The sequence below is a fragment of the Phodopus roborovskii genome, unplaced genomic scaffold (genome assembly GCF_943737965.1).
Source record: "Phodopus roborovskii unplaced genomic scaffold, PHOROB, whole genome shotgun sequence".
Taxonomy (NCBI): domain Eukaryota; kingdom Metazoa; phylum Chordata; class Mammalia; order Rodentia; family Cricetidae; genus Phodopus; species Phodopus roborovskii.
The window spans coordinates 7,564,870-7,578,461 of record NW_026126469.1 but is presented as its reverse complement, the minus strand read 5'-3'; the positions used below and the strand labels follow the sequence as shown (position 1 = coordinate 7,578,461).

General features: G+C 43.9%; 1 protein-coding gene across 1 annotated transcript in view; it reads right to left on the bottom strand.

The window, feature by feature from the left end:
• Nucleotides 1-13,592, bottom strand: part of Vps8 (VPS8 subunit of CORVET complex) — a 205,575-nt gene that overhangs the window by 38,717 nt on the left and 153,266 nt on the right. The window contains exon 44 of the mRNA XM_051191188.1: nt 11,735-11,900. Coding sequence (XP_051047145.1) covers nt 11,735-11,900 — 166 coding nt within the window. The remainder of the gene's footprint in view (nt 1-11,734; nt 11,901-13,592) is intronic.

The following is a 13,592-nucleotide window of genomic DNA, read 5'->3' as shown; positions in this document are numbered from 1 at the left end:
CACTCTGCCAGAAACCTCATCTTCAGTCTAGACAGTGCCATAGTCTCCAGATGCCTTGACATTTTCCAACTTTCATACCTCTAGTCAATATATTCAATCTTCCCTGTGGTATCTTGAGCATATGGAATAAACTATGATAACTTTAAATGCCCTATCACCTGTATCATCTCTGGGTCAAAAATTATCCATTCTGACATATTTTCCTGCCTCTACCTTGTTATGTGTAGTCTATGTTCTAAATTCTTAGTGGACTCTTCAATTTTGTTCTAAATAGCTGTAAGTAGCTCCGTCCTTTTAGGGCCTCCTTTTAAGCTTTGTTGGTAGGACCAAACATCACTTGGCCCTAACCCTTTCCTTTTCCTCCACAGTGAGACCATCTTTGGTCATCTTAACACACTGGGCTGATAAAACTTTGCATTTGCACTGGGGAACAGACCTTACTGCTGGCAATACATCTGTCTAGGACACTGTTCCATCTAATTCTCTTGGATGTTTGGTTTTCCTGTCACCTCTCTTGGAGCTGCTCCTGTCCTGACTCCTGCCAACCCTTCCCTCCTCTGAGTTCTGGGGTTCTCTTCTTTGTTGAGTCTGGGGAGCTGCCTCTTTCCTCTTCTAACTAATGACTTAGCAAGTTTCTTCAAGTGGTTTATGCACAATTGTACCTTTTATGTCCTTTGTCACTGTGGTAGTTTGAATGTAATTGGCCCCCACAAGCTCAGGGAGTGGCATGATTAGGAAGTGTGGCTTTGTTGGAGTGAGTATGGCCTTGTTAGAGGAAGTGTGTCACTGTGGGGACAGGTTTCCTATGGTCAGGATACCTTCCAGTATCTCAGTCAACTTCCTGTTGCCTGAATGATGTAGGGCTCTCGACTTCTTCTCCAGCACCATGTCTGTCTATATGCCACCATGCTCCCCACAAGATAATACCCTGAACCTCTGAAACTGTAAGCAAGCCCCCAAATTATATGTTTTCCTTTATAAGAGTTGCTGTGGTCATGATGTCTTTTCATAGCAACAGAAATCCTTTTTTAGGGATCACTGTATTCAACTGTCTGATATCTAATGTTTTACGAATGATTATTTAATAATTTAATTTGTATTTTACTTATAAACTCCCCCCCCAAGAAACCCTAAAAGTATTTTAGCCAGAAGTGTTCATCTCTGAGTTACCTAAGGAAAACAAACAAAAACACAAAACAAACAAACCTGAAACAGTTGGTGAAAGGGACTTAAGTCAAGGATTATGAACTTCTACTCATACATAATGCACATTAGTGAAGTATTACAGTGTCTGTCGCCTCGCATAATATTGTCTAATCCACTTGTGATTGCCGTGGCAAGCTTACACAAGCTGCATAAAATATAAGCAACAGAAGTTGTTTGGTTTATGTTTCTGGACCGAGAGATGCATTGTTGAGAGCCTTCCTGCTAATGCCAAACATGTTAGAAGTAAAAGTGTGCTATCTGAGGACCCTTCCTTTTCTTAGAAAGCCTCCTTAGTTCCAATTATGAGATGCTAATCTCATGACCTTACAGAACTCTAATCTCAGCATATGAACCTGGGGGTCAAGCTTCCAATACACAACTATGGAAGACACATTCAAATCATACCACTTACAAATATGAATAAATGCATGGCCTAGGAAGATGACTAGACAGGAAAGGGAGTTGCCACACAAGTGTGAGAATGGGAGTTCAGATCCCCTGCTGGGCAGGCATGGAGGCTTGCCTGTAATCTCAGGAGTCAGATGACAGAGACATGGGGTTCCACGGGTAGCTAGCCAGAACACCTGAACTCTGAGCTCCAGCTGAGTATACAATGCTGCCTTGATGAAAACAGCAGGCAAGGACACCAACCTCCACATACAGGTACACTCATGTCCTACAAACTCAACCCACAAACATGCGTGCAAACACACAAACATGCATGCAAACACACAAACATGCATGTAAACACACATACATGCATGCACTAAAAAAGTATTTTTAAATGTGTGCTAGTTTTATAAGTACTTCTAAGAGCCTGCTTTTAGTAAGTTAAAGCAAAGGTATACTGCTATTTCAATGTACATTACTTTGAACATTGTTAAGATGAATATTTCCACATTGTTGGACAGTAGAATTGCTTAAGTCCTTACTTTATATTTCCATCAAAAATTTAGTTATGCACTATGATGATATACTATTTAGGATTTAATAACACTTGTCTGAGGTTCAGAATACAAAGCTACCCATAAGCCATAGAGCCAGGCGATGGTGATGCACACCTTTAATCCCAGCAGCCATACTAGCTAGCCAAAGAGCCAGGCAGTGGTGGCACACACCTTTAATTCCAGGACTCAGGAGACAAGCAGATGGATCCAGTCCTAAAGAGAACAGCTCACACAAAGGTGATCTCAGCACTTGGGACCACACACCTTCAATCATTATACCTTCCCTGGGAGGTATAAAAGGAAGAAGCAAAGAGTCTGCATGTGCAGATTTAGTTTCCAGACAGGGAGAGCTACTGTTTTTGAAGATTTGTGGAGACAGCATTGCAGTCTGAGGACTGTAGAGCCAGGGTCACCCTTTCAGCCTGAGGTAGAGGTAAGAGCTAGTGACTGGCTGCTTTGCTTATCTGACCATCAGCTTGAACCCCAATATCTGTCTCTGGGTTTATATTATCCATGTCACAGTGCACAAAGGCTGAAAATTCTTTTTGCATTAACATTCTCAGGTGTCTTGGACACAAGCCTTTGCTGACTGGTAGAAATGCTAAGCCATTCATTACAGCAGACGTGGAGACCAGGCAAGTAACAGATGATGCTATCTACCCACAGCCCACTCCTTGGGTCAGATCACACCTTTGCTTTTAAACCCTTAGTGCTCCCTATAACCTTGAAAATGAAAACCAAACGTGTCTGTCACTGCTGTCCTTACCAGTTTCCACATTTACAACCTCCCCCCACCACCATCTCTGTGTTGCTCAGGTTGGTCTCAAACTCCAGGGGCCTTCTTGCCTCAGCTTGCCAAATAGCTGGGCCTACAGGCATGTGACACTGTGCCCAGCTCTTCCACTTACCCCTAAGTCTCTTTCTGTTGCTTTTAATATTTTTTTTTTAACATGGATGCTATCTTTGTATCCTTTGGAGATGCGCTTACAGGTTCTACCTGTAGATATGTATATTCTCTGCTGCTCAATTCAAGTTTCTCACCTTACATCATTCTAGTCACCTCTCACAGCAACTGTGTACTTAAGACAATTGAAAACTACCATGTCTGCAATACATTTCCTGGAAGTGTCTTCTGGCTCCTTGCTGGTTATGCTAATGGCTAGTGACTGCTAGTAAGAACTATGGCTTTGCTGTTTGCCAGTATCTATCCATCAGGACTAGAGCTAGAGCTCAGTTGCTTACCTGACAAGCATGGAGCTCTGGGTTTGATTCTCCAGCACCATATAAAACCTGGCACAGTGCCACACGCCTGTAATCCTAGTGCTTGGAAGGTAGGAGTGGGAAGAATTTCGAGGTCAGTCTGGGCCAAATGAGACTTTGTCAAAAAACAATAAAAACAAAACAAAGTCAAACCCAAATGTATGCTATTGTGGTAGTCTGGAAGAAAATGGCCTCTAAAGGGAGTGGCACTATTAGGAGGAGGTGTGGTCTTATTAGAGGAAATAGGTCATTGTGGGGTGGGCTTTGAGGTCTCTTTTGCTCAAGCTTCCCTCAGTGTGACTGTCAGTCAACTTCCTGTTGTCTGCAAGATGTAGAACCCTCGCTCCAGCAGCACATCTGCCTGCATGCTGCCATGCTCCCTGCCATGATAATGGACTGAACAAGCCACTCAACTAAAGTTTTTCTTTATAAAAGTTGCCACTGTCATGGTATCTTTTCACAGCAACAGAAAACCTTAACTAAGACAGCTATAGTACCAAAAAAGACAAGTGGCCCAAGGTGGGTATATGTTAAATATTGGCTGGAGTAGTGGTCACTTAGTGCCGTCTGTCCATCTATCCACCCACTCACATGCACACACACTCAAGATTACTGGAAAATGGACAACTATTTAACAAAGTTTCATTTATATTGGAATCTCTGATAATCTCTATGTATTTCTGAGTCATATTTGCTGTAATTTTAAAAAGTGGCACAAGAGAGAAAGATGCCATGTGAAAGAGTCTAAGCAGAGGGTTTTTTTTTTTTTAACTAGGGGAAAAGGGATCATAAAAAGGGAAAGGGGAGGGGGAAGACCAGCCTCTGGGGACAGGAGCAGTAGGAGAGAGGAGAAAGAGGAAATGGGGTGGAGGTGGGCATGGCCCTGTGAAAAGGAAATGCTGAATAGGCACAAGTGTGTTATTAGTGACAGCAGCTGAGGATGTACCTTGTCAGAACTCCAAGGACAGGACAGTACAGATGCCTAAACACTAACAGTGTTAATATGCACATAAGTTTCATTTAGAATACCCTCTTGTCATTATTACCAAACACTGAAATCTCATTTTTAGTATACATAGCAGAGAGCTAATACTCTTTAGAAAAGGACTTCTGATTAAAAAAAAATAAGCTCTGATTTTATTAAATAGCAAGATGATGTACCATTACACAGTATTGTGGAAATTCAAAATAGATAAGCACTGATTAATAGTCAGAGAACACAAATACTGAACAATTACTTGAAGGTTACAAATTCTGCCCACTAACACTGTAACTTCATCCTCCAAGATGAATGTGTTCTCAGATGTGTGCAGAGCTGAGGAATGAGGTCAAGGGGAAGCTTGTGTGCTCTCCTTTGTGATGCACACAGATATCTGTGTTAGGTGTGGTGATATTTATGATATATTAAAGCTTGTCTGAGGGTACAGAAAGCAAAGTTAGCCACAAGTCATAGAGCCAGGCAATAGTGATGCACACCTTTAATCCCAGCAGCCATACTAGCTAGCCACAGAGCCAGGCAGTGGTGGCACACACCTTTAATCCCAGGACTCAGGAGATATGCAGATAGATATCTGTTAATTCAAGGTCACAATGAGCTACACAAAACTGATCCAGTCCTAAAGAGAAACAGCTCACACGAAGGTGATCTCAGCACTTGGGATCACAGGCCTTTGATCCCAGCACTAGAGAGATAATAAAAGGAAGACGCAAAGGTGTTGTGAGAGATTTCTTCTCCAGCCACACTGAGGAGAGGCAGGAGTCTGACTGTAGTCTGAGGATTGTGGAATTAGCTGGATCATCCTTTCAGCCTGAGTTAGATACAAGAGCTAGTGGCTGGCTGCTTTGCTTATCTGACCATCAGCTGGGACCCCAATATCTGTCCCTGGGTTTTTATTATTCGTGTTAGAAATTCTGGACATGAAGCATGAGTGTCTGTAATCCTAGCAACCCTATGAGGAGGTGGATGGCAGAGACAGGAGAATCCCTGCAACTTCACAAGCCAGCTAGCCTGTGCACAGAGAGGATAAAGCCCAAGAGAGCATCCCAAACAGAGGAGAAGGCACGGGTCAATGGGCAGGTTGCTTTCGGCTTCTCGTGTGCACGTGACAGGCAGGCAGCAACACTGACATACACAGTGGAAAACACATGCCACAAACACATCAAGAAAAACAGAAATGAGGTGGGCCTGGCAGGCACCACTGGGAGGAGGGAGCAGGAGATGCAGAGACGGGAGTGATGGAGGAGCTGAGTGGTGCATGTGCTGTGGAAAGAGGTGGGGTTGGCGACATGACAGCAGTGAGGGGCATGAGAGAAGGCTGAGGTCGACAGTAGATCACTTCATAGCCCAGTGGGGAGGATGGGGTGGTGTGCAGCGGCTTGGTACTTACAGAGATGCAGACTCAGCCCGTGAACAAGTTGCTGGGCCACGGGATTACCCTGCCACAGGGAAATGGTGGAGGCCAGAGATGAGGAATGGTCTGCTTTTGAGACTGGATGTCTTCAAATGAGCACCATGTCTTGTGATGCTGCTAAGGGCCATGTGTGGGTCAGTGGCCCTGATGTGGCTGGGGTTCAGGCTGATGTCTGAGGACTGTGTTATTACCTAACTGCATGTGCATGGCCTGTCCTTGATGGTGTCTGGGTCTGTGGTCCATGTTACCACTAATGGTCAAGCTGAGGTCCCTTGTCTGCACTGCTGCCTGAAGTCATGTTGATGGTAGCTGCCATGCTGTCACTGGGGGTCATTACTGATGTGAGATGCCATCTGAGGCCAAGGTGATGTCTGGTCCATGCTGCCACAGAGGGCCACGTCTGCGATCTTACTGTAGCCCGATCTTTGTTCATGTCCATGGTCTGTGCTGCAGCCTCAATCCATGCTGGCATCTGTGGTCCCTGCTGCATCACAGGGCCATGTCTGGGTCCATGGCCCTACGGTAACTGGGGACACTGCTTGTGGTTTGTGCTGATACCAGAAACCATGTAGAAGCCCATGGTCCATGCTTCTAAAGACCGTAAAGAGCAAATGAGCTACTTCGGCAGTGATACTGATGACTGCAGACACACAGTTGAGAAAGAGGGACATGGAAGTCTTCTGTGACAACCCCTATCTCTGTCCCAACCCCTCCTGCCAAAACAGTGATGGCTTAAACAAGAAGTGATGAAGAGAACTGTTGAAAATGGTGATAGGATGCCTAAATGTCATTCTCCACCTTAGTGGCTTCCTGAAGGGGTAAGGGAGGGGAAGCGCTCAATCTATTTTAAGGAGCAAGCAAGCCTCTCAGTATATAGACAAGAGACTGTTTTTCCCCCTGGAGGAGAGATCACAAGGGTGTGGGGGTGCTGTTAACATGGAAGGACTGGGAAGCGAATGTGATAGGGGTGTATGATGTGAAATCCCCAAAGAATCAACAAAAATATGTTGGAAAAAAGGAAAACAGAACAGAAAGAAAAAATTAACAACAAAGAGACCATGGATAAAGAAAAACAAAACTCTGAACTTTGTTAATAATGTGTGAGATTTAGTGAATCTGTTTTTCTTTGAACTTGTACTTAGAATTAACATAAATTCAGCAATCACTTTCAAAAAATTTAATAATGAGTTCACCTCATTTAATGCTAACCAGTGCTAATGAAGGTATTTGTTACTCTAAATTTAATAAATGAATAAATTAAAATGAAACTGAATTTATTTGATGTTAACATTAATAAACATATTTCTATACTAGACTAGGATGCTGAGTACTTCTACTAAAATTAGTTTCTCTTGTGCATTTTATCTGTTCGTGGAGAAAACTAGAGTGAGACGGGCCAGCCAGGACACCACTGGAAACCCCCGACAAAAAGGGAAGAAACTCATTTGGATCACTTCTCCTGGTTATACAGGATCAAGTCCATACCAGGAGAAAGAGGTGTTCTGGGAAGAACCCCTGTCAAAGCCATGTATTTGCTGGTAGACAATAGAATGTAAACTTTATTGGCTGTATATATCGGCTGACATGAAGCAACACTTGACCAGCTAGGACCATAGGTTTAGTGTTGCATGAAGTTGAACTGGAGTCTGAAGCTAGAGAATTAATTACCAGTTATTATGTTTCTCCAAGAGACAAAATAAAAAGCTATGACAGGATGGTGTTCCAAGGGCAATGGGCTATTTCAAACACATTCAATTATCCTGTGTATAGAGAGAAGAGGTGAAAGCTGAGTGGACCCTGACATGCTCTCTGGACAGACAGAAGCAGATGGACAACTCTTCAGAGAAACCAAAGAATCAAAGTAAAACTCTCAGACAGCGAACTCTGGTGAAAACCATCAGACTATGGAGTTGATGGTTACTACTAAAGTTTTTATGATTAGAGTTGTGAATGTCTTGTGGGGCGGTGGTGGCACACATCTTTAATCCCAGTACTTGGGAGGCAGAGGCAGGTGGATTTTGGTGAGTTTGAGGCCAGCCTGGTCTACAGAGTGAGTTCCAGGGCAGCCAGGGCTACACAGAGCAACCCTGTCCTGACTATCAATTGGCCCTAGCAATATGTGTGCATCTGTTTTACAATCAGTTAGCAGGCAGTATCCTGGTAGGATTCAGCCCCAGGGGTGGGTGGGGGTGGAGGAGCTGTTCCTAAAACCATGAGTTCAAACATTGCCTCTCTGAGCTGCATCTAGTTCCTTCAGTTGTAAAATTAGTATAATCTCACCCTCATAAAGTTGGTGTACGGCTAAACAACACATGTGTTTGATATGGTTTGTAGCAACCCTTTTCCTTGTGGGCCACACAGAATAGAACAGCCACTGGGGAAAATCCTATTGACAAGAATGTCTAATTTTAAAGTATTCACCTTTCTTACATGTACTGAGGGAAAGGCAGGCAAACCAAATGTTTTCTTTTTAAATGCCTGAGGCATGGAGACATAGAAGTGGGTAATGAACATATTGTAGATGGTTTTAGAACTTAACAGGGATTCAGAATTTTTTCTTATAGTAAGCAATAGGCTGATTTTAAAATTTACAAGTATTTCAATGAAAGTGAGGGGCTAAGGGGAATTCCATTTTTTCACTATTTAAATTACAGAACTTGTTTCCATTGTGACTAAGTTTGGGGGTCATGTAGCCAAGCCAGGTAAGATAATTACAGGGTGAGCCAATCACAGCCTCCAGGACATGTGTCACAGATGGTTAAGAGAACATAAGCAGGGGTCACCCAACTGTAAGCAGTATTTTAAGATGTTCACTTTGCTCCTTTTAACTACATAAAATTTTAAAGCTGAGATGCTGATGTAAAATAGAGTAGCTGTTATTCAAAGTACATATTGTGTGATGCCCTGGGACTCTTGTTCACCATTTATGTTGCAAAACCCAGCACACTACCCATGCTAAGCTCACAAGCTACATCTGCCTTGGCAGCTCTTTGCGAAGAATGATGAGAAACTTAATTTACACCAGATGGACTGGTGGTAACAAGGGCTTTTACTGTTCTTTTCAGTGGAATCTTTTTGGTCAAACTGTAACTAGCTAGTATTATATTTATATACAAGCTCTCTTTTCCTTACAGATGTAGTCTCTTACTCAGAGCCAACCAGTCAATTCATTATGTTTCAAAAAATTGCAATGAGCTGAATGGTAGTGTTATGTGCATTTAAACAGGGGCAGGCCTGTGAGTTTGGGGCCAGCCTGGTTTACAGAGGCAGCTCCAGTTCCAGGACAGCCAGGGCTACAAAGAGAAACTTTGTCTTCAAAAACCAAACCAAAAAACAACACACACACACACACACACACACACACACACACACGCACGCACGCACGCACGCACGCACGCACGCACGCACGCAGGCAGGCAGGCACGCACGCACACTGAAAGGCAGCAGAAGCAGAACAGTCAATTAGAAATAAATGTGGAAGGCAGCTATGCTCACCACTATACCACCAACCCAGATGCAGATGGAGAGGACAAGACCATGCGGCAGAAACACATACAGACAGCTTACCTGAACAAGGAGGAGCTAACGGCCACTAGACTGATAGCTGGGAAGCCAGCATGGGACTGACTCAGGCCCCCCTGAATATGGGTCTCAGCCAGAAGGACTGAGCAGTCTAAGGGATCTCAGACAGTGGAGCCAGGATGTATTCCTGGTGCACAACAGGGCTTTGCGAACACATCCCACATGGAGGGATAACTGCTTTAATCTAGAGACAGGAGAGAAGCCCTAGTCCCTACTTCACATGACCTGTCAGATCTACATGACCCCAATTGCATGGCATTCCCCTACATATGGAATTGGGGTGGAGGGATGGGAGGGGAGGCTGGTTAGAGTGCATGTGAGAGGGCAGAGAGGGTAAAAGAGGGAGGGAAGGAGGGAGGGATGGAGGGAGGGAGGGATGGAGGGAAGTTGGGAAAGAGGGAGGGAGAGGGAACTGGGATCGACATGTAAAATAATAAATTAAATTAAAAAAATGCTTTGACTCCAAAATTTAAGTTGAAGACAAGTTACTGGGGAAAAGGATTTCTATTTTTGTTTCCACAGAAAATGAAAAGCTGTGGATTCCTTCCAGACTAATGTGCTTTGATCAAGCCAGACCGCCTGAAACAGAGTACAAGCTGATCCTACATTCAAAACAGCTGGACAAAGCAGCCTTACAGACTACAGCCAGGATTTCTGAATCTTCTTCGAATCCCCCATGACAGCGCCCCTTACCAGCAGGAAGTAGTTTGGAAAGAACAACGCCCAAATTCCCAAATATTGTCTACAAATGTTTGTTTTCATTTAAATGGACTTTGTTATATAAAATAAATTAAATTAAAAAAAGAAATAAATATGGAGCTGAAGGACTCATACAACTTTGTAGCAAAATTCCCTCTAAAGTAACAGAACTAGAAAATTGATAGACAATTCTATCTCTAGAAAGGAGTTCTGAATCTGTGCTAATCAACTTTTTACTAAGGTATAAAGACCATTCAATGACTAGGAAGTCCCCATTCCTAGTAGGCACACCCCATTGCACACCCTGTATGCAAAATTAGTCAAAATGCATCAGGAGCTTCTGGGGCTTGAAAGTAGTGAGGAGAGGCTGGGTCCAGGAGACATGGCACTTGTGAGGGAGGTGACACTTGACTTCTGGATCTAACCATGGTCATGTTCTAATGCACACCCTCTTTTGTTGAGAGCAGAGGCTTGTTCCCCACCACGTCTGCCCCATTCCTCCTCTTACCTACCTTTGCATCTAAACTTGCCAATCTTAGTCCCCTCCCCATTGTCCCTTGCAGGGGACCTGACATGGCCTCCCATGATCCTTTGCATTTGCCTCAGATGCACTCATTTTCTGTTCTTCTGGCATGGTTCATCGGTAAGTATTAGTCCTGAAGTAAGAATCCAGATGATTGGCCTTTGTCCCTGGTTCTTCGCAAAGAACTTTTTAAAATCTGGAAGTGGGGCTCAGTAGTTAAGAGCACTAACTGCTTTTTCCAGAGGGTCCAGGTTCAATTCCCAGCACCCACATGGTGGCTCACAACCTAATGTAATTCCAAGAAGTCTCCTGCCCTCTTTCTGCCCCCATTGGGCACTGAATGTATGTGGTACACAGACATACATGCAGGCAAAACACTCATATACATAAAGTAAAAATAAATAAATCTAAACAACAAAGAAACCAATCCCACCTTCCAATCTCCTCTGTAGAAGAACACTGTTTAGCTGCTGGGTTTTTTTGTTTTTTTGTTTTTTTTTTTTGAAACAGGGTTTCTCTGTGTAAAAGTCGTGGCTGTCCTCGAACTTTCTTTGTAGAACAGTTTGGCCTCAAACTCAGAGATCCACCTGCTTCTGCCTCCTAAGTGCCCAGTCACCACTGCCCAGTCAAGAAAAACACTTTTAATATGCTGGGGACCCTGTATAGTTTGGGGATGAGGACTTGTTGCCAGGGAGATTAAGCTAGGGGTTGAGGTTTTAAGCTTTGAGCGCTATTCTCCAACTCCACAGGAGAGGAGAAGTTTCTGAAATGGACAAGCAGCACCAAGTTCTTTTAGGAGAGAAACATGCACAGAGCACGCAAGCAGCACCTTGTCCATCACCAGCACAAGGGATGCCACACTCTTGCCAGGCACCTACCTGCCTGTCCTCACTGACTTGCTATTCTGTCAAAATCCCTGACAGAGGGCAGAACATGATTCATCAGATTGTCAGTGCAGAGCAGACTTCAAACACTCAACGAAGCACATGCCACACTTTCCGTTTCTATCAGGTCACCTGGAGGCTTCTGGGACCTGACAAGATAGGCCAGGCCTACCAGACTGACAAGAAAAGCATGGACCACATGGGTACTGAAAAGGGTGCTACCTGTGAAGAGGCCAACTGTCCTTTCTTGTTTTCAGAAGGGTTTTCACTGAGCTTGCCCGCTTTGTTGCTTGAGCTGCACTTGTAACACGTCCATCTTGTTTGGCCCTCAGTATCTAAGGTGCATTCCTTGCTTTGTAGGCAGAATGAATGATACAAGTGGCCACAGCTACAAAATGAAGACAAACAATTTGTACTTTTCCTTAATATAAAATCCATAAACATGAACCAGGATAGGGTAGGGTAGTGCATCTGCATGTGATAAAGAAAACCCCAAATGAACTAAGGACAAGAACCAGAGGGGATGCTGATGTCCTCCTCTTCTAAGAACCCAGCCTCGCCTACTTGAATTCCTAACTAGCGAGTAGGCATGCCTCCACAGTCCTCGGACTGCACAGGCTGAGTCAAGCCAATGTTCATTCTGAGAGCTGTTTTCAAGTAGGTTTTTTGTTTGCTTTGCAATTGGGAAAAAAATCGTAATTATTTGAGTGGCTTGGTAAAAACTCACCATATTGAAGGCAGATTATGACTTGAAACACTGACACAAATGATGCACTCTGAAGCTGTGACACTGTTCCTAAGGAGTCCCGAGGCTGGCTATTGAGGATGTCTCTCAGTGGTCATTTCTAGATCCCCCTTTTCTAACCAGAAACACTGGATGAGTGTAGAAGACAATCCTCTTGTCTAGTTTCCCTTCTTGATGCTATTTCTTTCTGTGTGGAACCTGCTTCTCATACACTTGTCTTCCCTCTTCCTAGACCTGCTCTTTCAGTTGTTATCTCTAATCTCAAACCTTTAAACGCCACAGGCTCATGACTGCCAGGTGTACACGGCCAGCCCAGGTGTCTCCCTTCGGCCCTATGTCTCTGTCTCCTTGAGAACTCTACCCTAATGTCTAATAGGAGTCTTCATTAACATATCCAAACCCAACCTCTAACTTCCATTAACTCCACTTCCATAGAATAGCTTCATCCACCCCTCTGCCTCTCAATAACAGTGACTGCATTCTTCCAGGTTCTCAGGCCGAACTTTGGTGTCATCTAAACTGTTTTCTGCCTTGTACATGATGAACGTGTCCATAAGTAAATCCTGTTGGTCCATCCCTCACATGGTACCCAGAGTTCTCACTCCTTAGTTCTTTGCTAACAACTGCACTGGGCCATCTCTCATTACAGGTTACAGAAGTAGCCCCTCCTGGTCATTTTGCTTCCTTCCTTGGCCCTCCATGATCTATTCTCAAAACAGCAACCACTGACCTCTGAAACAGTGAGCCCCCCAATAAGTCCTTTCTGATATAAGTTGTCTTGGGTGTGGTGCCTTACCACAGCAATAAAAAGTAACTAAGATAATGACAGAAAGCAACCTGGGAGGAAAGGGTTTATTTCAGCTTATAACTCTCAGGTCACACAGCGCAGGAACCTGAAGGCAGGGACTGAAGTGGCACACAGGGGCAGGAAGCATGGAAGAATGTTACTTACTGGCTTGCTCAGCCTGTTTTCTTTCTTTCTTTCTATCTATCTATCTATCTATCTATCTATCTATCTATCTATCTATCTATCTATCTTTTATGTGTGTGGGTATTTTTCCTGCATGCCTAGTATCCATGGAGGCTAGAAGAGGATATCAGATCCCCGGAATTGGAGTTAGAGGGTTGTGAGCTGCCATGTGGTATAGAGAACTGAACCTAGGTCCACTAAAAGAGTAACCAGTGCTCTTAACTACTGAGCCATCTCTCTAACCCCAAGCCTGCTTTCTTACAAAACCCAGTTATCACCTGCTCAAGGGTAGTACCAAACACAATGGTCTGGGCTCTCACACAATAATCATTAATTAAAATAATGCTCCACAGGCTTCCCTATAG